Source organism: Medicago truncatula, chromosome 2 (genome assembly GCF_003473485.1).
Source record: "Medicago truncatula cultivar Jemalong A17 chromosome 2, MtrunA17r5.0-ANR, whole genome shotgun sequence".
NCBI classification, from domain to species: Eukaryota; Viridiplantae; Streptophyta; class Magnoliopsida; order Fabales; family Fabaceae; genus Medicago; species Medicago truncatula.
Genome location: NC_053043.1, coordinates 22,944,110 through 22,968,178, shown reverse-complemented (window position 1 = coordinate 22,968,178; position 24,069 = coordinate 22,944,110). Strand labels below are relative to the sequence as shown.

Here is a 24,069-nt window from a genome sequence, read left to right as displayed (position 1 = left end):
AAAGGGAAACAAAGATACATATGTATGATTCTAGGTTAGAAAATGATTTAGTCCCGTGAGCCTAACTCAGTTGGTAGGACAATGCATTATTATATGCAGGGGTTGGGGTTCGAATCCCGAACACCTCACTTATTCACCTTATAAGGTGAATTCTAGCCACTAGGCTACCTGACAAAAAAAAATAAAAAAAGACTTAAAACCACCCTTTCTCTACGAGTGAAGAAGAAAAAGAACTCAAAGAGGTAAAGTTGTAGAGAGGATTTATTTTACTACTATATAGTGGACTGAAACTAAAAAATCTAAAGTAAAAGTTCTAGATGTAAGTTATAATCCACTATAAAGTAGTAAAATAAATTTGAATTAAATTGAAACATAAATTTGAACCATAAATTGAATGGATTGGTTTCAATTTGAACCATTAAAATAAATTGAATCTAAAGTAAAGGTTCAATTTGAACCATAAATTAACACATTTATAATTAGTTATGGATGTATAATAATGGGATGATGATGTTGTTATTTTTTTTTTTATTTTAAATTTCTGGAGTTTTTTTTATCAATATTGATAAAGATGATGAAAAAAGTGGAAGGAAGAAGATGAAGAAAACAAAAAAATAAAATAAAATGTGATTTAACAGCCAAAACATACGGAGGGGTAATTGACTAACGTTTGACAATTTCATGGGGTTTTTTGAAGTTTTTTAAAAGTCAGGGGGTTCTTGACGAAAGTTACAATTTCAGGGTTTTTTTTTTTTTTTTGCCTATTCACTCTTTATTTTTGTTAAAAAGAAATAGAAAAATAAAGGGATAACAATCTAGCCAAAAAAAAGTGGTTAACACTGTACTTAATGCGACATTCTAATATAGACCTCTTATTTTTTATTTATTTTTTTATACTAGAAGAGGGCAGAGCTCAACTAATTGCAATATAGACCTCTTAAAAATGGTCTAAAAGTTTAAAATTAATTTCCCAAAGAAGGTCCAACAATGAGATCTCACCATTTTTAGTAAATCCCACATTAATTTTTATTTGTGACAAAATACACTATTTTATTGAATAGAGTAAAGGTCTATTTTATTTTTCAGGTTCATATCAAGTGCACCTTTCACAAAATCAATTTCTTATGACCAAACACACATTAAGAATAGTTGCCCTGCTGTCTTGTTTTATTTATTTCCAATTTAATTTCCTTGTCTGAAATTAAGGATTTTGAGCGTGACAAAATCTTAGACTATGTGGAAATTTTGACATTATGGGCATGGATATGCTGCATGTTGTATAAGATAATAAAGGGTTCCAATTCTCGAAATTATAAATGATAATATAGGATCTGGGGATTGAGTAATAAAATTAGATTTGAGAACTTTACAAAAAGATTGTCAAATAAACTTTGTTTGGTCCTCCAATAACAATAGAAAATAAAATGAAATAAAACAAACATGAAATCAAAATATGCGGCTGTTTTTATGGAGCTTATTTTCTTGACAATGTTAGATTGCGACATCAACCGGTTAAAGTGGAAATGAAATGTGTAAGTGGCATCATGGACCCAAGAAAATAAAGTAATTAAAAGCACAAAATCAATTTGGTAAACTAACTACTTTCTTGACAATATTAAAATGCTCTGCAAGGAAATCGAAATACAACATTGGTGCATGTTCTCGGAGAACAAAATATATGTGCAGATTTTATGACTAAGGAAGAGTCACATACAAGGTGCTCTGTTCGCTGGAATTGCCCTCCGCCTGATATGGAATCTCTCATCCTGAGAGATAAACTTGGAACTTAATTTCTTCTCTCCCTTTCTTTTTTTCTTACTAACTACTACACCCATTGCCTACATTATCTGAAACTTCAAAAGACACACCTTTTCAACGTTCAATCTCAGTTAATTACTAGTGTTTACCAGCCTGATTTAGCACACAAAAGAAATTATTGGAAACAGTGTGATACTGTGATCAATTTTAGTGCTGGTTGTTCACCGGATTGCATAAAAGTAACTATGCTTGTTTTTTCTTGTATTGGATTTTGATTATGGTTTATATGATTGTATTAAATTAAGCAAGATTCCTTAATTAAGCAATAGATAGAAAGTTTTTTCTATTATTGTTCTGTGGTTGAATTTTGGGTAAATAATGACTTAGAGTTTTATCCTAGGTTTCCTCTCGCTTTATCTTTTGAAAATTGATTTGTAAATAAATTTTCAGATGATATCAATCTCAATATGAGACTCTTGACAATAGTGTTTATTTCGAGTGATGATAAACAAGGTCAGTATATTGATCATGGATAAAGTATCTTTGAGGTATTATAACTCGGCCAATTTTAGACTAAAGTTCATTGCTAGAAAAATTGAAATTAGAGATGGGTGATTCCGTCTTCAAAATATAGGACAGAATCAGAGACAAATTTCTTCTGTTATTGATTTATTTGTATCTAGGTCGTTAGATATGGAATTTATTTGTCTTTATCCAACATATATGTCGTTTATAGTGGTTGACATAAGAAGAGAAATTTGTCTCTATTGAAGACAAATAAAATGTATTTATACAAATAATTTCATCTTTGAACGTAGTCTCCAATATATTGAACTTCGTATCTATAGAGACGAACCAAATAGTATGCCTCTATCTATCCAATAAAAATGGTATTTATAATGGTTGACAGAAGAAAGTAAATTTGTCTCTATTGGAGACAAATAAAACGTCTCTAAATGCAAATAATTTCAACTTTGAATGCCATCTCTAACATATTGAACTTTGTCTGTATAGAGACAAAGTGAATATTATGTCATTAATATGAACATGTTTTCTTTTACTATTTTGTCCCGAAATTCTATATATAATTTGTTTATTGTTTTAAGTCTTATTTGTAATCGAAGGCTACAAAATAGTTTCCGTGATCATAGTTCAGTTTTTCGAGACATTGTAATATGAGAGGTTGAAGTTCGGACCCTGAATTATCCTAGGTGAAAGTTTTTCTATCTTTTTGATTAAGTAGTAGTTTATGCTTTGAGTGATGTCATTCGTTTTTGTAAAGCACCCTTTCAATTTAGATCACATACTCCGCACAAGTGTGTTCTTAGAAAGGTTGTGAAGTTTGGAGTCAAATTTTGTGTTCAATTTGTTCAAAATCTATTTTTAGTGATTTGGTTCGATTCATATATTGCATTGCATGTGTTGAATCAAATCATTCAAGCTCTCGGGTGTTTGGCTTATGAAAAATTGTTCAAAATCAATTTTCTAGTGATTTGATTCGATTCATGTATATTTTGAATCGAATCATTCAAGCTCTTATATGTTTGGCTCATGAAAATTGATTTTGAATCTATTCAATCATCATCTGGAATCATTTGAATTGATTCAAAGTTTCTCTGATTATACTCAATCTTCATGCAACCCGGATTTCATATTTTACACAGTTGAATCAATTCAAGACTTTTCTAATTCGATTAAACCCCATTTTTTTAGTGTTATTTTGGGCCAACTTACTCCTATCTCACTTACCTATATATATTTCCATCCACTCATTCTCTCATTTATAGAATCATTTTTCAAACACAGTCTAAAGTCTCCAACCTCTCCTTTTCATAACCTTCATCAGATTAAACACTTTCTCTAAGAACTCTTGTAGGATTTGAGACCTAGATTGTTAGGGTATTGTAGGACTTGTAAGTTTGGTTCTTTCAAGGATCTTGGTGGTGGATCAAAGATCTAAAGCAAAAGGAGGTACTTTTCACCTCCAAAGGTAATTGTGGCGGTTGTTTCTCAAACATTCAAGGGGATCGAAGTGGAGGCACAACAAAGAAAATCTTTCCGAGTACAAGATCAAAAGATTGCATGCAAGTTTGAGATTCAAAGACCTTATGGCTGTCCGATTTCAAGAATGAAGTCTTCAAGAATGAATCTAGAGTGACTTCTTAGCATTGAAGATTATGAATCAAAAGAATTTATATAATCATAAACTTCTAAACATTATAGCCATTAAACGTGACAACATCAAAAGAAGGACTAGGACTCGCACCGTATCTTAAAGTAATGATTACAAGTTTATGATTACATAAATTCTATGACTTGCGTGAAGAATTTCATACTCTTTTCGGAATTCTTTTGATTACATAGAAAGAAAGAAATATCCACCTACTTTGAGAACAATCTCAGCAACATGTTGTCAAACAGTTATGTCGTTCAACACTTAAGCCTGACAACATTATGTTTTTGAAAATTTTCCCTTAAACTTTTTAGATAGTTCGAAAGCAAATTAAGTATTTAATATTATATCGACTATCGACTAATTATTATAAAAACCCTAGGTTATGAGCACAAATATACCCATCTAGATATTTACATGAGATCCCTGCATCATAGAGCAGAAACACATTCATTGTCTTTATAATCCTGCTATTTACATAAACTGATAATTAGTCTTCAAATATCTTCTTATTTGGAAGCAATACCTGCAGACTCAACCATAGACAAGTACTCAGTTATGGCTTCCCCTTCAATATTAACTTCAATGTCATAATCAGTAAAGGCATCTCCTTTAGCTATATCTGCAGAAAGCTCATCTTCCATCTCCACATCTCTTTCTTCTGTTTTATTTTGATCCTCAACCTCATTCATTTGGTCTGGAATATCAGAACCAACATTTTCTGGTAAAGGGTTAGATGAACTTCCAATACCATCAAAAGCAGCAGTTGAATTAACTTGAGGTTGTGCTGTCAGTCTTTGCAATACTTCTTCTAAATTGCCGCCTTCTTCAAAAGCAGCGACCACTGCAGAGAAGAAGTATATCAGAACACAACAGAACACCCTTATATCTCTATAGCTAGGTTTCACCTTTAGCACATTACTGTGGCTAGAATATAAATAACTCAAGTACCTCTCGATCTTTCAAAACCCATTTGCACAACTTTCTCAATTGCAGAATCTTTTGCTTGTTGCTGTCTTTTCCTTTTCCTTGACTCGATCTTAACCTTTATGTTGATAAATGTAAGTATAAATATTGTTTGAAGTTGCGTATAATTTGGTTAAGACATATTGTTACCTGTAAATGAGAATTAGTTTCTGGATTCGTCAAATCATCCAATGCCTTCTGAGTATCATTTTCATTTCTTCTAAGGGCTTCAGCAGCAAGCTCCTTCTCAAACCTGCAAGATGTAAGAAGTTTGATGGAATGTGAAGTTTTGTGAAACACTTTTACACTTGGAAGAAATCTGAAGAATTTGTATATGTTAGAAATGCATACATGCAATCACAGATGCCACAACACGAATAAATCATAAGCAGCAAAAGCCGATGCATCCAATACAACAACAAAATAACACTCACCCAATAGTGACCAATTCGTTCAGTCTCTCCAGATCCACGGCCTTCTTTAAGGGGGTCACCCCATACTGCTTTTGCTCCCTGGAATAAAATATTCAGAAACTGAGATAAAGAAAATGAAAAGTCAATAAACATCAAGTTGCACCCACCTAATTTCATCTCTTCTTTTTAAATCTTCCTCGTCTTTTTGCATTTTCTTTGCCTTCTCCTCAACAAGGAAATCAATGGCACCCCCAACATCTTGATTGTTCATTCGCAGTGCTCTCTTTGCATCCCTTTGAGTGTAGCCCATACTCATAACAAGTGATAAGGCCTCATCTGGCACTTGCAGCTGTAACAAAAAAGAACATTGTATAGAAAGAAGAGTCAGACCCATCACGATTCTATTGCAGGCAGTCTTATCTTGCATTTGCCAAAAACTGAATCCATGATTCAAACCTATGACCTCCTAATCACAAGAAAACATCTCCAACTGTTGCATTAATGCTCCACTTCATTGTATAGGAGAGCAAACAAATATTTACATGTTATATGCATACTATTTAGCTAGACTCTCTGTTCCTTTTCTTCTTCTTTGAAAGAGAAAATGAGGCTGAAGGGGAATATATTGGATGAAGGTAGCAAAATTGGCCATATCAATTACAAAAAAAATCTGAAGGCAGAAAATGCTCAATTAACAAGAGAATCATCAAAATCAGTAAATGTTGACTTTACTCTGATCTCAATGATATATGACTGCTACCAACTATCGTGGTGATCAAACAATGATACCGAAAACTGGAACATGGGTAGAAGTTATTTTTCCCCCTACTCAATTTAACACAGTAGGCATCAATACTTCAACCTACCTGAACAAACTTCGCTTTTGCAGAGGCTAATGCTTGCCTTGATTTCTCCAACTGGCCAGAATGAAATGCCACCACCCCTTCAAGCAGCTCTAGTCTCAAATGCCTTTGTACAAAAATTCAGCGAACATAAAGAGTGAAGAAAAAATAACCAATAATTAATCTACTTTTAATTGTGTCCCAGTAGCTTGAGAATTTCAAAGGAAAAAAAATAGATAAACAATCAGCTGAAATAACTCACAGTGCAAGCTCTGGATAGCGACCACCTTGTAAGAGTCTGAGGCGGAGAGAATCCTTCCCATGAGCACGTTCAATTCCTGCCCTAGCCATTTCAAGGCGCTTTCCAGCATCTGATAACCATCTAATGTCCCGTAGCATGAAGTAGCACCATACCATGTCAATTTGCAGTATCGGAACATTGTCAATAAGCTGAATAAACAGAACGACAGAAATTATATTAAATTCAGATTAAAAGACATGTGAAAAAGAATTTGGCTCCTCTAAAGGAGAGGAGAACACTTAGAAAACTGAAATATCAACAACTGAAATACTGATAAAGTACAAGCAAAAACATACTCCCTCTGTCCATATATAAAAGCACCTTCTGATTTTTTTCACTCTTATTAAGAAAAGTTGGTAGTGTACTAATTAGTTAATGTGTCAATTTGATGTATAAATGTACCTATAATACCCTTTGTATGTGTATGTGGAAAATTACGCTTTTTCATAGTCCAAGAGACTTAGTGGTATTAATTAGGGGTTTATTTGGAAAAGAAGCAATAAATGTATCTAGTAATTTGAAAAGGAAATTATGTGCAGGGACAAATTTTTAGTCAAATGAGTTCTTATATTTAGGGACAGAGGGATAATGAACTATGATGATGCATTCCTTAAATTTTTTTGTCAAAGGTTATATGATTCTACACATTCCACTTTACAGTGAACCCTACACTTTGAATGAACCAAATCCTATAGAAAATCATCTTAAAAGAAACCAATTGGGAATTAACCGCATTCTGTTGGGATCCTTCTATGAGTAAGAACGAATTCACAAATGAGTATTGAATATACAGAAGTAAGAAGATTACAAAAAGGAAACGAAGAGAGAAAGAAAACAGAAAACTGTACCATGCAAGACCAGGGAAAGCAAAAGGTATACAATGAACACATAAAACCACTTTCCTTTCACGCTGGACTAACCAGTCATAAAAGTCAATTATTCAGAGATATCCCTCTTTTGTATTCATTGAGGCTATTTAAAAACCTAGCAACAATAACCAAAATAACAACACGCACTATTCTGAACAACCACAATACAAACCAACCAACTAACAAACTAATTGCTCTAACAACTCTTCTCCAATTCCCCTTTATTCTATATATTTGGTGTTAATAGGTTGAACATCATGGAAAAGCGAACACCTAATTATAGTTTTGCCACAACTTTACATGCTCATTCCCATTGGAATTTTCTTTTTTAGGTGAGGGCTGCACGGATAAGTTAAAATTGTTTCTTCAGGGTCTTGTCTGTCCTAAAATTTTCTAACTTTTTTAGGTTAAACGTTTTTTGGGGCTGGGAGAACTATTTCTCTCGTCAATTAGATTTGAGGGAAAACAAAAGGAATAATGTTAGATAATCTGGTTAGTTAGTTAGTTAGAGTAGGATATCACACTGTATGTAAATAATGGAACAGGGGAGAGGTCAAGAGTATCTAGTCAACTGAAAAGTATTGCTGCCTTCAATTGAGGCGTTTGGAGGTGTAGACAAAATAGTTAATAGCGGATAGCGGCGCGTAGCGGCCGACCCCAAAAATGCTATAGCGGGATAGTGCATAGCACTATGACCGCTATTTCATAAAAACAAAAACAACAAAAATAAGGAAACAGAGAGAGCAGAATAGAGTTTTATACAAACAAAACAGAGGATTGTTTGTACAAACTACAAACAGAAACAGAGAGAGCAGTATGGAGTTTGGAATCAATAATAACAAAGAAAACTAGAACAAAAAAGTAACAGGACAACAGAGTTTTGAGATTGTTAAACAAAAAAATAACAGGATAACAGAGTAAACACGACAAAGTAGAGGAAGATTTACAGCAGAAGTGAAGAAGTTTAACAGAACAGCAGAAAAGCAGAGGAAGATTTACAGAAGTACCCTTTTTTTTTTAAACCAATGACAATTTTGTAGTTTCTCTTAAAATGAAATAGCGGTTCTAAACCGCAAAACCGCCACGAAGCGTTGCACTGCTATAGCGCCGCTATCTCACACCGCAACGCTATGGCTTGTTGCGTAGCGCTCCGGCACCGCACCGCACCGAGCGGTTGCTATAGCGGCGCTATTGGCCGCTATTGACTACTATGGGTGTAGACCCTCAAAATTCTGCAGAGTTGCAACCAAGGGGATTTTTCCAATTCTTTGCAATAAAAACTGTCGATGACTATTAAATAGGCAGCTAAAAAGCAGTTTAGAAGAAATAAATTTATAACTAAAATAAATAATTGGTAGGTAAATTCTGTTATATGCCACAATACAAATAGTCTATAGACTGGACTACTCACCTCAATAACTTTTGGATCACAAATAGAGAATGACTCCTGCAAAGCAAATTACACATGGAATTTTTTAATTAATGGCAAGAAAAAAAAAAAATTGAATTAATTAATTTTGATAAATATAATACATAAATTATGAAAACATCAAACAGTTCAAGCTTTTGAAAATGTTGCACCATAACAACGTATTAAAGCCTTTTTGACCAAGTGGACCCCTTGCCACTGCCACCACCATCCTTCTAATTAAAAGGTGAGTTTCAGCAAAAGGTAGATGGGATTGTGCACTGCCAACACTTTAAACCAAAAGGACTCCTCATGAGAGGACATGTTTGAGATATAACATAAAAACAATCCATGTATTGTGATAGCTTAACCTTTATGGCTGGTTAATGAATAAGTCTTAACGAAAAGAAAGTAAGATAGAAGATAGGGCCAAAGTACAACTTCATTAATTATAAGCCAAAGTAACACCAATGTTTGTAAAACTCTTGCTCAGAACTCTTATCGTTATAAGGAAAGATAGGAAATTAATTGTGTTTGAAAACTCCTTGGCGTGTACGTGTACCCTAATGAAAGTGTACCCTAATAAAAGCATTAACTCAAATTTGACAATTCTCAAAATGTTAAAGTGCATATTCCTCATATTTCATTGAGCACAATGGTTATTTATACTGATAACATTATTCTGCTTCTACAACAATTTCAAAACCATGTTTGAAGACAAATGTAATCCTTATCAAGATAAGGAACTAACCTCTCCCATGGTAAGCACTTCAAGTGCATCTTTGTAATTTCCCTTTCTGATAAAACGCTTCCCCTTTGCATGAAGCATCAGTCCCATCATTACTGCCCTGCCAAATGATAACTTAAGTATCACTTCAACAGTCCAAATGGTATATTGTATAAAAACTAATTCCACCAAGATGCATGGAAATTCTGCAATGGTTTATACCTCTGATCAATCTCTGTTCCTAAACGTACTTTCTGTCCACTTTGATCTTCAACTTCTATGTTAAAGTCTTCAAGAGGTAATGAACCATCAGCATGCCTTTCAGCCAATGCAGTTGCAGCTGCCCTGTTTGCATGAAATTCAACTAAGCTTCAGAGAGGGTAGTAAAGCTAACATAGTACTGTAATCAGATTTGTTGGTATCCTTTCTTCATGATTTATCATTAGCTGTAATAGTTACCTTAGTTAAGGGATGTTAGATCTGATCCCAAAATTATAGGATATGATAAGATCATAGTCCTGTTCAGATCATATCTAACAAGTATATAAATGATTGTATAATCATGGTTATATTTCTCATGTATATAAATGCATGTACAATCCCGAATGGGCAGACCAAATCAAATATCCATTTTTCTCAATAAAACAACTAGGATAGGAAAAACTTGCAGCAATTACGAGATTAATCATTCCTGTGCTAAAAAGTGTTTGGGAAAAAACTTTTAAAAGCTAAATAAAGTGTAAACAGTAAAATTAATTTCTGAAATATGTATATATACACAACACATACACACACAATCATTTCATGTAATTATGCTTAAAGGAACATATTAAATTCTTTCATAGAATTAAACCCCGCATAAAATTCACATTTAAGGCTTAACTCAGCAATTAAACTATATTCATCAGCCGCTCATGTAATTTCTATCATTCGAGGAACTATTACAATCTATGTTTTAGTCCTCAAGAACTAAGCCGACTACTCACGCTGAAACAAAATTGCATATAAAACAATTTTAAAGTGTAATAATACACACTTTATTACTTACCGGTTGTGTATTTCCTATTGAATAAACAAAGAAATGGTCCAAAAGGAGTAAATAGTAAAACATTATTTACCAAAGGATAAAAGTAGTGTTTGATAGACAGGTTAGAACAGAACAGAACAGAGCATGAGTTCTGGTCTACACTTGGTGCATTCTAAAAATGGAGCAAAGCAGAAAATAGGAAAAATAAGAGGAACAAAAAGAGAACATAACCCTACGAATCTACAATAATGATGTGCATATTGCTATGGGTAATATATAATATAAATGATGCCTATGCTAGTCTCTGAGTCGAAAAAATCACCAATTTAGTCCTTAAACTTGAAAAACTGCAAAAATTCCTAGGATAATTATTTCAAAATAATTCCAACAATTGAAAATACCCATGTCACAACCCTAAGAAAAAAATTTAGGGACATGATGGAACAGGTAATGATTAAAGATTTTTAATTTTAGGAATCATTCTGAATTTTTTTTTTATTTGAGAAACCAAATTGCGCCAGAGTGCAATTTCAAAGACTAAAATGGTGATTCCCTAACTAACTAACATGGAGTCTCCAATTACATTACTTCCGTCAATTTAGACCACATTTCATGAACTTCAATCACTATTAATTTGATTTACAAAATCTACAACATATTCATTTACTAATTTGACCACTAAACGTATATTCAATTTCAATCATCCCAGATTTTGAAGATACCAACCAACATTACGTTGATCGGAATAAAACTTGACTCGGATACCTTAAGCAACATCTATCATTCGAGCCGCGTCATAAAAAATACATGGTTGGAAAAGGGAGACCCCGCTAAGCTTTCTCAACCGAGATTAATCAATCTATGAAGCATGGACACTCAAGGTGTGTCCCAGTGTTTGACACAACAACGCGTCCGACACTAACACGACACCGACGCATATAACTATTGAATGTGATTTTTGACACGACAAAACACATATAATTACACTGAATGTGATTATGATTTTCTTAAATTATTGACAGTGTCGGTGTGTCTGTGTCATCAAATTATTAGTCTCTATCGTGTCATTATCCGTGCTTCATAGTTAATCATTAACAACAACGCCAGCACCATAAACATAATTGGTGATTCCCTAACTACCTAACATTAAAATGGTAATTCCCTAACTACCTAACATTACTTTCTCAAATACATGTTTGGAAAAGGGAGACCCCGCTAAGGTTTCTCCACCGAGATTAATCATTTATGAAGCACAGACACTCCTCAGGTGGCACCCGACCGACACAACACTGACACATATAATTACACTGAATTATCAAATTATTAGCAGTGTCGGCGTGTCCGTGTCAGTATTTGAGCTCCATAGTTAATCATTAACGACGGAAGCACCATAAACATACTTAAAAAAGAAAAGGAAGTAAAAATATAGAAAAGAAAGATTACCTAATACGAGCAAGCCTATGAGAGCTTTGTTCCTCAACAACAAGAGACTGACTCTGTTGAGGAGAAGTAACAGTAGCGAGAATCTTGGAGTTATTTTTGATACCTAATTGGGTTAGGGTTAGGGTTTTATCATCATCTTTGAGAATTCTACCAGCACAAATAAGGTTAATGAAGTGAGGGTTATCGCAATTGGATCGCTTCGCAACTTCTTCACGTAATGAAGAAATTGTCCAATTCTCTAAATCAACTTCTTCTAATACACCTGACCATGTTCCTGCTATCTTCAATTTCGCCATGTTGCGATCACTCCACTCGATTCTGTTGATTGATGATTGTTAGTGATATTCTTAATGGAGAAGTTAGTTTTGTTAGGATGGTATTTATAAGGGGAACGGTTTTTTTTTTTTCTTCTTTCGAGGTTGAGGAGGACCCACTAGTCACTGAGAATAAATTAGGGAGCAAGTTAAACATTTCCGGGGTTGTGTTTGGTAGAGTAGATATAGGGAAGAGAGAAGTTGAAGAGAAATAATGAGGTTACCCTATTTCTAGGGGTGGGCATGGTTCGGTTAACTTAAAAAACCGAATCAAAGTTTTGAAATGGTTCACCTGAACCGAACCATTTCATGTATGGAGCTAACCGAACTGAACCAAAGTTCAGGTAGTAGAGAAGAGAGATTAAAAACATATGGGTCCCACATAAAATCTCTTCTTTCCAAAACTGACAAGAAACATAAGAGTGGTAGTAATATTTTTCTATTTTCCTATTATACCCTTCTATCCATTTAATTTTTTATTTGAGCAACCATTTAATTTTTTGTCTCTTGTAACATTATAATTTTTTTCCACAGTGAACTTTATTAAGTGGTACAACGACAATTATACTGGATAGAGAACAAGTGTTAACCGTTGTTGAGGATAGAATGGTCATTTTGTGGTGCAAGAAAACAACTTTTGCAGCTTAAGGGGGTGTATTGGATTAAGATTTTAAAGGACAATTTTTGTTTAAAAAAGTCTTGAGGATTTTAAAAGACTTTGCAAGATTTTGATGACTTTGATGATTTTAAAAGACCATTAAGGATTTCAATGGATTTAATTTATAAGATTTTAAAGGATTTGAAATGATTTTATGAATTTTAAGAAATAATTGAAAAAAATATCATAACACACTCTCTTTCGCAAAATCTCAATAAAAACTCTTTTATTTATTTTAATTATTTTATTTTTTACGGGAGAGCTAGAGCTAGAGCTAGAGAGAGAGAAGGAATCAGAGAGAGAGAGAGAGGAGAGGAAAAGAGAGAGTAAGAGAGAAGGGAGGAGAGAGAGGGAGAGATAGTAAAATCTTAAAAGGAAAAAACAATCATAAGAAATCTCATGTTTTCATGAAATACTTTTTCATGCTAAAATTTCACTAGAAAATCCCACAAAATCCATCAAAATTTAATTTAATAAACAATCATTCGAAATTTGAATAATTTTGAATACCACTAGACTTTTTTTAAGTGATTAAAAGTCTTGATTGAATACCACAAGACTTTTTTTAAATGACAAAGAATCTTGATTGAATAACACAAGACTTTTTTTAAATTGGAAAAAATCTTGATTGAATACCACAAGACTTTTTCATGATAAAAAAGTCTTTTAAAATCCCTTAGAATCATGATCCAATACACCCACTAAAAAGCAATTTTCTAATTTTTTTTTTTTTTGATAAACATGACTCAGGTCTTAACCTCTTTGAGCCTATTTTTATTTATTTTTTTCCTTTTGTTACAAGGGAGGCCCTTGGGTATAAACCACAAGGGTGCCTATTTCTAAATCTTTTAGGTGTTATGCAGACATAAACATTCACGCAGTCAACCCGGACACAAACGGTATGTCTAAAGACGTGTAATTCATAAAATGGAATTATTAAAGAAAAGAGGGTAAATATTTATGTGCTAAACACTTGCTGAAGTGCTAACAAATGATGTCATTTTCTTACTTTATATACTATTACTAACATAATTTTAAAATGACATGCCTTTTTAGTGCTAAACATGCATCACAAGTTCAAACATTCACAGATAACACTATTTTTTCTCCAAATAATAATAAGGGTTAATGGTGTTTTACCCCCTGTAATATAGGTCATTTTTTGTTTTCCCCCTGTAAAATATTTTTTTTTTACGACTTTTTTTTTTTTTTTTTTGCAGAATTTTTTCTTTATTACCTATTAGGTAGGGGGTATTCCAAAAAAAATAAAAATTTACAGGGGGTAAATCAAAAAAAATATTTTACAGGGAGTAAACAAAAAATGACCTATATTACAGGGGGGTAAAACACCATTAACCCTAATAATAACAATGAGCAGAAGAAAATACAAATCTTGCATATGCTCCAAGAACCTCCATTAGATGAAATACACTTCACAGGAAAATGTCATGGAAGATTAAAAAGCACTGTCTATCCCCTGTTAGGAAGGAAGGCTTGTAGAAAATGCGTGATCTAATGCCGCTTTTTGTTCATTGTAGAACCTACATGCTGACAACATCCTTTTTCATTGTGTATATTTACATTATTGTTCTGAATCATTAATTTCTGAATCTGTGACCATAACAATATCCATATCTCTGTCTTCTTGTTTCACTTTACCATCCTTGTAATCCTTTGGAAGCACATTACAGTCGATGGTGTGCCATACTGGTCTCTCCTCTTGAAACAATCTAAAGAAAAATGAAAAGCTCAAATGCATGGTGGGCGTGCAAGTTCCTATGTTCTAACTTAATAGAAGTAAGTAGTGACACAAACTTCACAGAAAGATGGAAAAAGAGGACTTACGGGTGCTTGCATAGTGTAGGGACTTGAACTGTAAGTGCATACTTACAAGTTGAAATCTCTGTAATTGAACTGATCATTGCTCTGGGTTCTGAGCATACAAACCTCACCTGTGATAAAAGATATGTAATAGGTGCAATGAGGACGAGAAGAAAACAGAAGTAGATTTCTGTGATTTCATACCTCAGTCTCTCTTGGCTTATTCGTAAGATCACATACGGTTCCATTGGTATATTGGTGAGCATGATACCTGAATGAACTTAATATATTAAATATTTGTTCTCATCACAGCATATATACCACATAGTGAAACCATTCCTACTAATAGCCCAATACGGAATGTACCTTTGTGAAGCATCCTTTGATCGGGGATCCTTAAATGTAGAAATGTCAGAAAGATTTTGGTTAAATGCAGCTGTTGCCTCCGGATCGTATACGCCCAAGATAAATTCCTGGACTACCTGTAACGGAGAAAAATGTACATTGATTGTTATTTATTATGTGAAAAGATATGACTCTACAAGATTGGTTGTTGTTGTTGTTGTATATGATTTCACAAGAATCTCAATAAAATAAAACAAAACAGAAGCATATAAAAGAAAACTGCTAAAAGCACTTCTATGACTTCTATCAAAAATCATAACCAGTATGGTAAATGAACCAAAGGCCCAAACCTCATGGAAGTTGTATAAGAATTTGGTCTGGAAACAAAAAACACAGGTTTCCCAATTTGGAGACTCGGTTGGAGCTCCAAGTCAACTCTTCATATTTCCATACCTTTCTTGTGAATAGGCGACATGGATACACAGCAAGCCATCCATGATCACCAACCATACCCTATTACTCGGCGCTTCTAAAAACAATTCATACATATAGATGAATTCAATTTCCAAGACCAAGAACCCACTAAACATCACCTGAGATTTCAATGAAGGCGCTACCACTTTTCCTAAAACTAATATTGTTAGGGTAAAGTAGGCAATGAAGAAATAATGGCGATATCATCCAAGTTACTGCCAGTCTTTGAACACAACGTGGATGTCATTAGCAAGTGACTCACACCCAAAAGCAAAGGAAAATGAGGGAGAACACTACATGAACAATTCGGCGTTTAGAAGCCAGAACACTAATGGTTATCCAAGAAGGGCGAAAGTTCTATTGCTCCGAAGGGAAAAAAAGACAAGAAAGGATGAGTTGCCTTTCGAAATGACTCCAAGGTTGGAAGGCCATAGGTCAGTGAATCTAATGATCAGATTCATTAAAGGTATTAAACCAATCGAACAGCTCAAATTTAAACAAGTGCCAAATATTTGTTTGGGTGCAGTGGAGGCGTGGAGGTGGCACCTTAGCAAAGTTGAGCGTTTTATTAGAACACTGGAATATTCTAAGAGGTGCTTGCAATAAGCACTCAATGCAACTTGCAACTGCCATACTTAGCCTTCTAGTCAAAACAAGAAGCTCAACCTACCGCTGATTCACCTACTAAGCTCCGCTGAGGAGGCTAGTGTACTTTACTGACCCAAACCTCACATTGAACTCGTGTAAAGTTTAGGGATCAAACAAAACACAGTTGGCTCAATCTAGAGGTCCAGCTTGGAGCTCAAAATCAGCTCTCCACATTTCCTACCTACCGGGTTACTTCATAACATAGACACTGAGCAACCCATCCATGATGATGAAACAAACCCGCAGCTCAGAAATTAACATTGAGGAGGCTGGTCAATCCTCACGCTTCACTGTATGGATCCCTGCTTCCCAAGATGTATTTATAGGGCAAAACATTTGCACTCTAAGGGCCAGATTTCCATGTTCTCTAAGGGCAAGATGTATGATATTGATGATATTGTGAAAACCTAGCCTTAAAGCTTTGTAAGAACTGTAACAACAAAATTGCATCGGTCTACTACTCAGCATCACAAGAACTTATTACGAGAAAGAAAATACAAATTTTCTTGTGGAGCAATCCAACTTGCCTTGTGATGGTGTCCACAAATTTTACAAAAATGCCCTCTCTGTCTATTACTGGGTAAAAGGATAGAATCCAAAGCCCGTACAAAGGATTGAACCCCATACAAAGTTGTAACTGGATCCCTTACAGCAGTTTTATGATGCAGCAGCCTGTAGGGACCATTAGGCTTGGAAAGAGAAACTTGATCTCTCTAAATCTAAAGACTTCAAAGTTTAAATGTTTTAGGAAATATGATGAGAATGTTGCAGATCAAATTGTATTCTATCCAACTCTCAGGATGCACTAGCAACATACCACATTATCATGCAAAATTTAGTAAACTGATTCAAACTCATTCATAAATGAAATTCCTCTCGCAAATCCATTACATTGGGCAACTAACCAAAGGATGAAGCAAATAGAAGTTTATAAAAAAGATAATCAAGGGTCACAACTGAATGCAATCAAGGGGATACCTTGTCATCCTCCAAATGTAGTTGTCGAAATTTCTTTTGATAGCAAAACTCATAAGACCACCAACCTTCTTGCTGCAAAAAGCACGTTATCCAATGTAAGGAAGTTATTTACAACAAGACTTCTAAAGGAACCAAACTATCTGTTTATAAACTTTAACATATAATTAACACGTCGCCATTCAAAGTTAATATAGAGATGCAAATACTAACTCTGATAAAGCATGGACCCTTCAATATTTCTAATAGTTCGTCTGGTGTCTTCTGTTTAACCCTTTTCTCAGTTTCAACAATCATGCTGCTAACATTGTGCTGCATAGGAGGCTTTCCACTTTTTTCCTTTTCCACCTTAGGCAAGTAACATATGAATTTCTGTCCATTTTTATCCGGTACAACTAAAGATTCCTGGTCATCATCCTGTAAATTCAACAACACAATTTCTTAACAGAAGGTGATATGATAAAGATATACAAAGTTGGCCATCACCACACCCAAAAGGAGGATTGAGGGGAGTGGGGACATTCAATTATATTATTTAATTGTTAGCTATGAATGACGTAGTCACGGATACTGGACACAAAACTTGTCCGTAGACACAGGTAATAATTTAAGAAAATAGAAGTGATTGAATGTAAACCACATATGTTGGTGACTCGGTGTCTTCCCTGACATAGAGATCAGACACGCCTTCAACATGAAGTGTCAGTACTGCATAAATTTCAATTTTGTCAAATAGTGGCCATGGAGGATTGCGACGGAGAATTTTATGACAACCGTCAGGGCCAATTTGGGAAGGATAGCGACACTATGGCATTTTACGGCGACTCAAAATGGTGGATTTTTGGCTTTCCGCCTTCCGCAGTCGTTAACACTTATAGATTGTCAATCTTTTCCTTATAGTCAATTGACATTTCTAAAACTGCTTAAATCTCCTATCTCAGAAAAAGGACGAAACCCACTCTTATTCCCAATCTCTCTGATAATATCAACTTATAACACCGCAGTTAAACCCATCGTTTTGATTCCTAACCAGCATAGATACACTATACGAAACATTTCAACCGTGGTAACATTCAAGAATCAAGATATATCTAAAGTGCAACTTAACAAGTTAAAAAAAAAAGAACCAACATCACATTTCATTTTTTGAGCAAACAAACATTTTTGTCCTAAACTGTATGAGGCATTGCCACTATAGTCCCTAAATGTATTGACCAATAAAAACAACCAAAATGAGACTTAAGGATGTGTTTGCAATTTTGATACATTTAACAACCAATGTGACAACGAACAGACACCGGACACGACACTGACCCCGCCGCTAATAATTTGAAAATAATCATATAATTCAATGTAATTATATGTGTTGTGACGGTGTCAGACACGGGCAGACACCTAATCCGATGAGTGTCTGTGCTTCATAGACTAGACCAAAACGGTGGCGTGCCCGTAAAAACACAGATAATAAAATAAAACAATAGATAGCTTACAGGGTGAAATGGGGAATCTTCTGGATGAAATTCAATCTTGTATTTCGGTTCACGAGAGCTTCCACTACCACCACCACCACCACCACTACCACCAAATATACTACCTAATCAAATTAACATCATAACATTAAACTCACAAAATAAAAAAATTGAAAACCTTATGGATAGAATATTAATCAAAATTTACAGCTTAATTTAAAAAGAGTAGAAAAGAATTACCGATATGAACAGGGAAGATTTGTTCAGCAAAGACATAGGTGAAAGACAAAGCGATGAATAACAAAAACAATAACCTCATTTTTTTTTTTTCTTGTTAAACCTCACAACTTAACACAAACGCGATTCTAATGCTGTTTCAGCTTCGTTCACGCGTCTCAGCAATGATACATTCAGAGATCTCAGCTTCAAATGTCATTTTGTTTCGCACAAAGAAACTTCGACGTCATGTCACCAATCCGATTTTGCCACGTGGATTGAAGACTACCTAATGGAAAGACTCTTTTAAAGGACCCCACATATATACCTCATTTATTTACAATTTATAAATAAAAATTCATATTAAGGATTGAATGACTTCAATAACAATACACACTAATAAGGACAGACTCGGATGAAAAATATTTAAATAGGTTACATTAACTTTACATCATTAAACAAAATAATTTATTTTTTTAGGGGAAAAATAATTTATTTATTAATATATAAATTACCTCATAATATTTAATTATAATTCTTAAAAATAATTATAATTTTTTTTTGTGGCGGGGATCCGAACCCCGGACCTTACATATATTATAAAATATTTATTTATTCATATCAACTTAAATTTCAGCCACATTTGCTAATAATTTGACAATGCAAAAATTAACAATACAAATTTTACATTCCTTTATTAAAAAATAATAATGATTTGCATGAATTACATTTTATTTAAAATGATGACAAATAGATAAAATAATATTTAAAACAACTATTACTTTTGGTGACTATTGATGTAGTAAATTCCGAAATGCATGGTTTACCGATGTAGTAATAAAGATATCGTTTCGACAGAGAGTTATGAATTTGATTGACTTTCAACAATGGTTAGATGAGAGTTTAAAGTTAAAAAGTTTGGATTTTTATTTGAATTAAAATAACAATAATAAAAAGCGTTTTGCGATTATTGATTCGTCATAAAGACAAATCTTTCACAAACCAAACCCTAAATCTAGAACCTTATGTTGAACCTATTTTCTAAAGACAAGTTTCACTTTAGTCTATCACATATCCATTCGATCTCAGTGAGTGCGTTTCTCTAGCAACCATGTATATTCTCATGATTGTTTGCTATTGAAATCCTTGAAGCTCACAACTCATATTAAGGATTGAATGACTCCAATGACAATACACTAATAAAGACTCCGATAAAGTGTGATTAACCAACAAAACATGATTATCATTAATGTAAACTTGAATTATCAATTAAACTAACAAGTAAAAAACAAGAAGCATACTAGACATTTTAATAGCTTTTGTAAATGTAATTAGTCGAATTTATTAAATTTGTTTTGTTGTGTGGTTACATTTAATGTAGACCACATTGTGATGCTTTTATTCTAGATGTAACATTTAATAATATGATTACAAAAACATATATATTTAGGATCGAAGTTTTTATGGGTAGGAACGCAATATCCGTGACCTTGATAATTGTCATGGCACCATTGTCTACACGCTTCCATTATGCAATCACCTGGTAGAATGGTGATACATCCATCGCTTGTCAATGCTATAGCTGAAAAAGTAAAAAGAATAATTACCATAAAAATAAAAATAAAAAAGGGGATTTAATGGTCCTCGTGAGTTTAACTCAGTTGGTTTGGACAATGCATAAAATATACAAGGTCTGGAGTTCAAAACCCGACCACCACCAATAAAAGAAGGGGATTCAAGCCCTAAAAAATGTTTGAGTTTGTTATAAGATTTTTTATTTATTTATCAAAAGACAGTCACAGGATTCTAGCACAATATTTAATGTATATTTTTAAAATCATCAAATAATGTATAATTTTATGTGTTTAAATGATTTTATCCAAACAAGTATTTCTTTAAATCTACAAGACCTTTTTATCACTAAATTAATATCTCTCCTTTAAACAAAGAAGCTATATTATAACTCCTATAAGCACATATAAATTATTAGAGGCAAATAAATTAACATCAAAATAATTGAGAGATAAAGACCCAATTATCAAACTCTAAGATCAATATGTCATTTTGAAAACATACAATATTTTTGTGATCGTCCCCTCAATATATGTGTGTGTGACTGTGTTTTTTAATATATTAGAAAATAAGATCTCAGATAATTAATATCTAAAATTATGAACAATATAATTATCTAGAAAACAATTTCTTTTTATAAAATTCAGAAAACGATTATTAATTCTTGAGTAAAGAAGCAGTTATTATGATCTTAAGATATGATAATTGGATGTTTTTATAGAATTCAATATGAAATAATTAATCCTTTCAAATAAATGTTTTATGTGTAACCAAAAAAATGGAAATTTTTTTTGTGACATGAAGCTTTCAAATTGTAATTTTTTATTTTTGATAGGGGGAACCTTTCAAATAATTAAACCCAAGTTATATGGACAACTTATTATTATAATAATTATTTTATCAAAAAATTATTAAGGTTTAACATATATATATATATATATATATATATATATATATATATATGAGTCAGCCGTTGGTGTCAACAGATTCGTTGACACCAAATCTCAACCGTACATTATATTTAATCAAAGGCTCATGATAGTTTCTAATTTAACTCATCGTGTGCACCCTTTCTCTCAATCTCACACTATTATTGTTTTCAGTCATTCAAAAACTCAGATCGCATATATGATCGGATCATGATTTATTCTTATTTGCATCTAGATCTATTCTCTCTTGGTTAATTCCTCACATTGATCACATCGCATGAAGAAGGTGTTGAATTTAGGGGTATATTAGATGATATTTCCTCTAATGATGGGATTTTATGTATGGGAATCAATCACAACTCATCATGACTTATCAATATTAAAATTGTTAGTTTGTAAATCATTGAAAATAATGACACATCTGAATGCAGATTATATCTATATTTGAAATGAATATTAAAGAACCTTTAATTGAATTGTTACCAATTCCTGGCATACAAAGAAAAAATCAAGATTTGTCTATGCTGGATATGAACGGCGGCGACTATGTAATTGAGAAAAATCAAGAACGTTATGCACAGATTGAAAATCCAGTCTGCGTATAAGGGGAAGTAAGTTTTTTAACTATTGAAGAGGACGATAATATATCGGACCGAGTGCAAGGATTGTACACATTAAATTAACCGTGAGTTAACTTATAAACTATTGTAAGCTTTTGATTAAATATAATGTACGGTTGAGATTTGGTGTCAACGAATCCGTTGACACCTGATGTCAACGGATCCTGACTCTCTCTCTCTCTCTCTCTCTCTCTCTCTATATATATATATATATATATATATATATATATTAAATGCGGCAAATACAAAGGTAGGTTGTATTATATTTGATATAAGAAGAGCATACCTGAAAAAATGAAGGCAATGAAGATAATTTGAAGGAAAGAAAATTTTGTCATTTTAATAGTTTCAATATAAAAAACAATTATAAAATGGCTTCTTCTCTTGTTAGGACAAAACCAGAGGTTTATATAGGAAGAAATCAATATAAAAAATAAAGTAAATAAACATAAAAATTAGTATATGATTTAAACTTTTTCCATATAAATGAATTAGTCAACCTCTAATTATTTTGGATGTTGAATACAATTATGACATGAAGTTTTTGCAAGATTCATGGGCAAATCTTGCAGAAGTGGATGAGGATCAGATTAGGACACATCAGCAAGCACAACAGGACGTCATTGCAGCAGAAGCTGACATTGACAAGCAGATCAGTCAAGAGGTACAAGCTCATATTGACAAAACAACATTCCAAACCTATGGTGCTTTTGTTCCACTCATCTAAATCACATCATTATATCTTCAAATAACCAACAAGTTACTTTCACCTTTGTCATTAATAATCAAACTGTTTGTATCTCAGCTATATATGCCTCAACCAATCATATAACTAGAAGACATCTTTGGAACACTTTGCAAAACCTTCAAACACAATTGAACCTTCCTTGGTGCTCAATAGGTGATTTTAACGCTATTTTAGGCTCACATGAACACAGAGGTGCCACTACCCCTGCTAGGGCTCCCATGAATGAGTTTTTTTGATTGGTCCGATAACAATAATTTCCATCACTAGGAGTGCAATTCACATGGTCTAATGGTCATGATGCTCACAGAAACACCGAAGGAAGACTAGATAGAGTTATATGTAATAATTCTTGGCTGGATTTATGTAGCTCGCTCAATGTTTCAACTCTTATAAATCATAAATCCGACCACTTCCCGCTTCTTCTAGATTTTGAAACTTCTCCGCACAAATTTTCCTGTCAATTCAAGTTTATGCACATGTGGTCTCAACATGATGATTGCAAGAGAGTGATCCAAGAAACTTGGAACATCAATATTGTTGGCTGCCCTATGTATATTTTAAATCAAAAGCTCAAAATTTTGAAGCATAAGTTGAAGATTTGGAACAAAACTATTTTTTTGGAAATGTTCACAACATGGTCAGGGATGTTGAACACAAACTTTCTTCAATTCAAAGCGACATTGACATGCTTGGGATCACAGACCCTTTGATGGATCAACACAAAGCTGCACAAATTCAATTGGAAAATGCCTTGAATATAGAAGAAGAATTTTGGAGAGAAAAGTCCAAAGTTTCTTGGCACACTGACGGTGATAGAAACACGAAGTATTTTCACAGACTGGCCAAAATCAAAAACACATCCAAACTCATAAATAGCCTCATGAATGGTGATAACATGATTACTGATCTAGAGGAAATTTCAAGTCACATCACAAATCACTTCAAAAATATTTTTGCTACTAACATTGTTGTGAAGAATTTGCAGGTTTCCCAGTTGATTGAAGACTCCATTCCCAATCTCATCTATGATGAAATGAACATTTTATTGACAAGAATCCCTACTCCAACAGAAATTCATGAAGCAGTGATGGCAATGAATAAGGATGGTGCCCCTGGCCCTGATGGCTTTGGAGCTTCATTTTTCCAAAGCTATTGGGATATTGTGAAAATAGAGGTAATAAATGTTGTTTTGGAATTCTTCACTAAAGATTGGATCCTTCCTAATTTGAATGCAAATACTATCATTCTGAATCCAAAGGTACCAGATGCTAATAATGTTGGCCATTTTAGACCAATTGCATTAGCTAACTTTAAATTCAAAATCATATCCAAGATTCTGGCTGATAGACTGGC

General features: G+C 33.4%; 2 protein-coding genes across 2 annotated transcripts; both read right to left on the bottom strand.

The window, feature by feature from the left end:
• Window positions 1-4,039: 4,039 nt before the first annotated feature.
• On the bottom strand, window positions 4,040-12,382 carry LOC25488333 (NEDD8 ultimate buster 1). The gene is made up of 11 exons (XM_013608406.3): window positions 11,928-12,382; window positions 9,680-9,802; window positions 9,482-9,578; window positions 8,734-8,769; window positions 6,415-6,602; window positions 6,177-6,279; window positions 5,478-5,659; window positions 5,332-5,409; window positions 5,048-5,150; window positions 4,883-4,976; window positions 4,040-4,775 (listed from the first exon to the last, which is right to left on the bottom strand). The coding sequence occupies exons 1-11, from the start codon at window positions 12,221-12,223 to the stop codon at window positions 4,441-4,443; spliced, it is 1,635 nt and encodes a 544-aa protein (XP_013463860.1). The 5' UTR covers window positions 12,224-12,382; the 3' UTR covers window positions 4,040-4,440.
• A 1,816-nt stretch (window positions 12,383-14,198) lies between these two features.
• On the bottom strand, window positions 14,199-19,056 carry LOC25488334 (protein OS-9 homolog). The gene is made up of 8 exons (XM_013608407.3): window positions 18,872-19,056; window positions 18,653-18,756; window positions 17,376-17,579; window positions 17,166-17,237; window positions 15,087-15,202; window positions 14,925-14,991; window positions 14,745-14,851; window positions 14,199-14,629 (listed from the first exon to the last, which is right to left on the bottom strand). The coding sequence occupies exons 1-8, from the start codon at window positions 18,948-18,950 to the stop codon at window positions 14,482-14,484; spliced, it is 897 nt and encodes a 298-aa protein (XP_013463861.1). The 5' UTR covers window positions 18,951-19,056; the 3' UTR covers window positions 14,199-14,481.
• Window positions 19,057-24,069: the final 5,013 nt, after the last annotated feature.

What these genes read in the sequence shown, in the direction of transcription:
- LOC25488334 (XM_013608407.3), bottom strand. Translation starts at nt 18,950, where the DNA reads ATGAGGTTATTGTTTTTGTTATTCATCGCTTTGTCTTTCACCTATGTC. An exon ending in TCAAAGGATGCTTCACAAAG is followed by an intron (nt 14,992 to 15,086) that starts GTACATTCCGTA and finishes AAGTTCATTCAG; the next exon opens with GTATCATGCTCACCAATATA. An exon ending in ATAAGCCAAGAGAGACTGAG is followed by an intron (nt 14,852 to 14,924) that starts GTATGAAATCAC and finishes CTTTTATCACAG; the next exon opens with GTGAGGTTTGTATGCTCAGA.
- LOC25488333 (XM_013608406.3), bottom strand. Translation starts at nt 12,223, where the DNA reads ATGGCGAAATTGAAGATAGCAGGAACATGGTCAGGTGTATTAGAAGAA. An exon ending in GGAACAGAGATTGATCAGAG is followed by an intron (nt 9,579 to 9,679) that starts GTATAAACCATT and finishes ATCATTTGGCAG; the next exon opens with GGCAGTAATGATGGGACTGA. An exon ending in AAGTGCTTACCATGGGAGAG is followed by an intron (nt 8,770 to 9,481) that starts GTTAGTTCCTTA and finishes TTTGCTTTGCAG; the next exon opens with GAGTCATTCTCTATTTGTGA.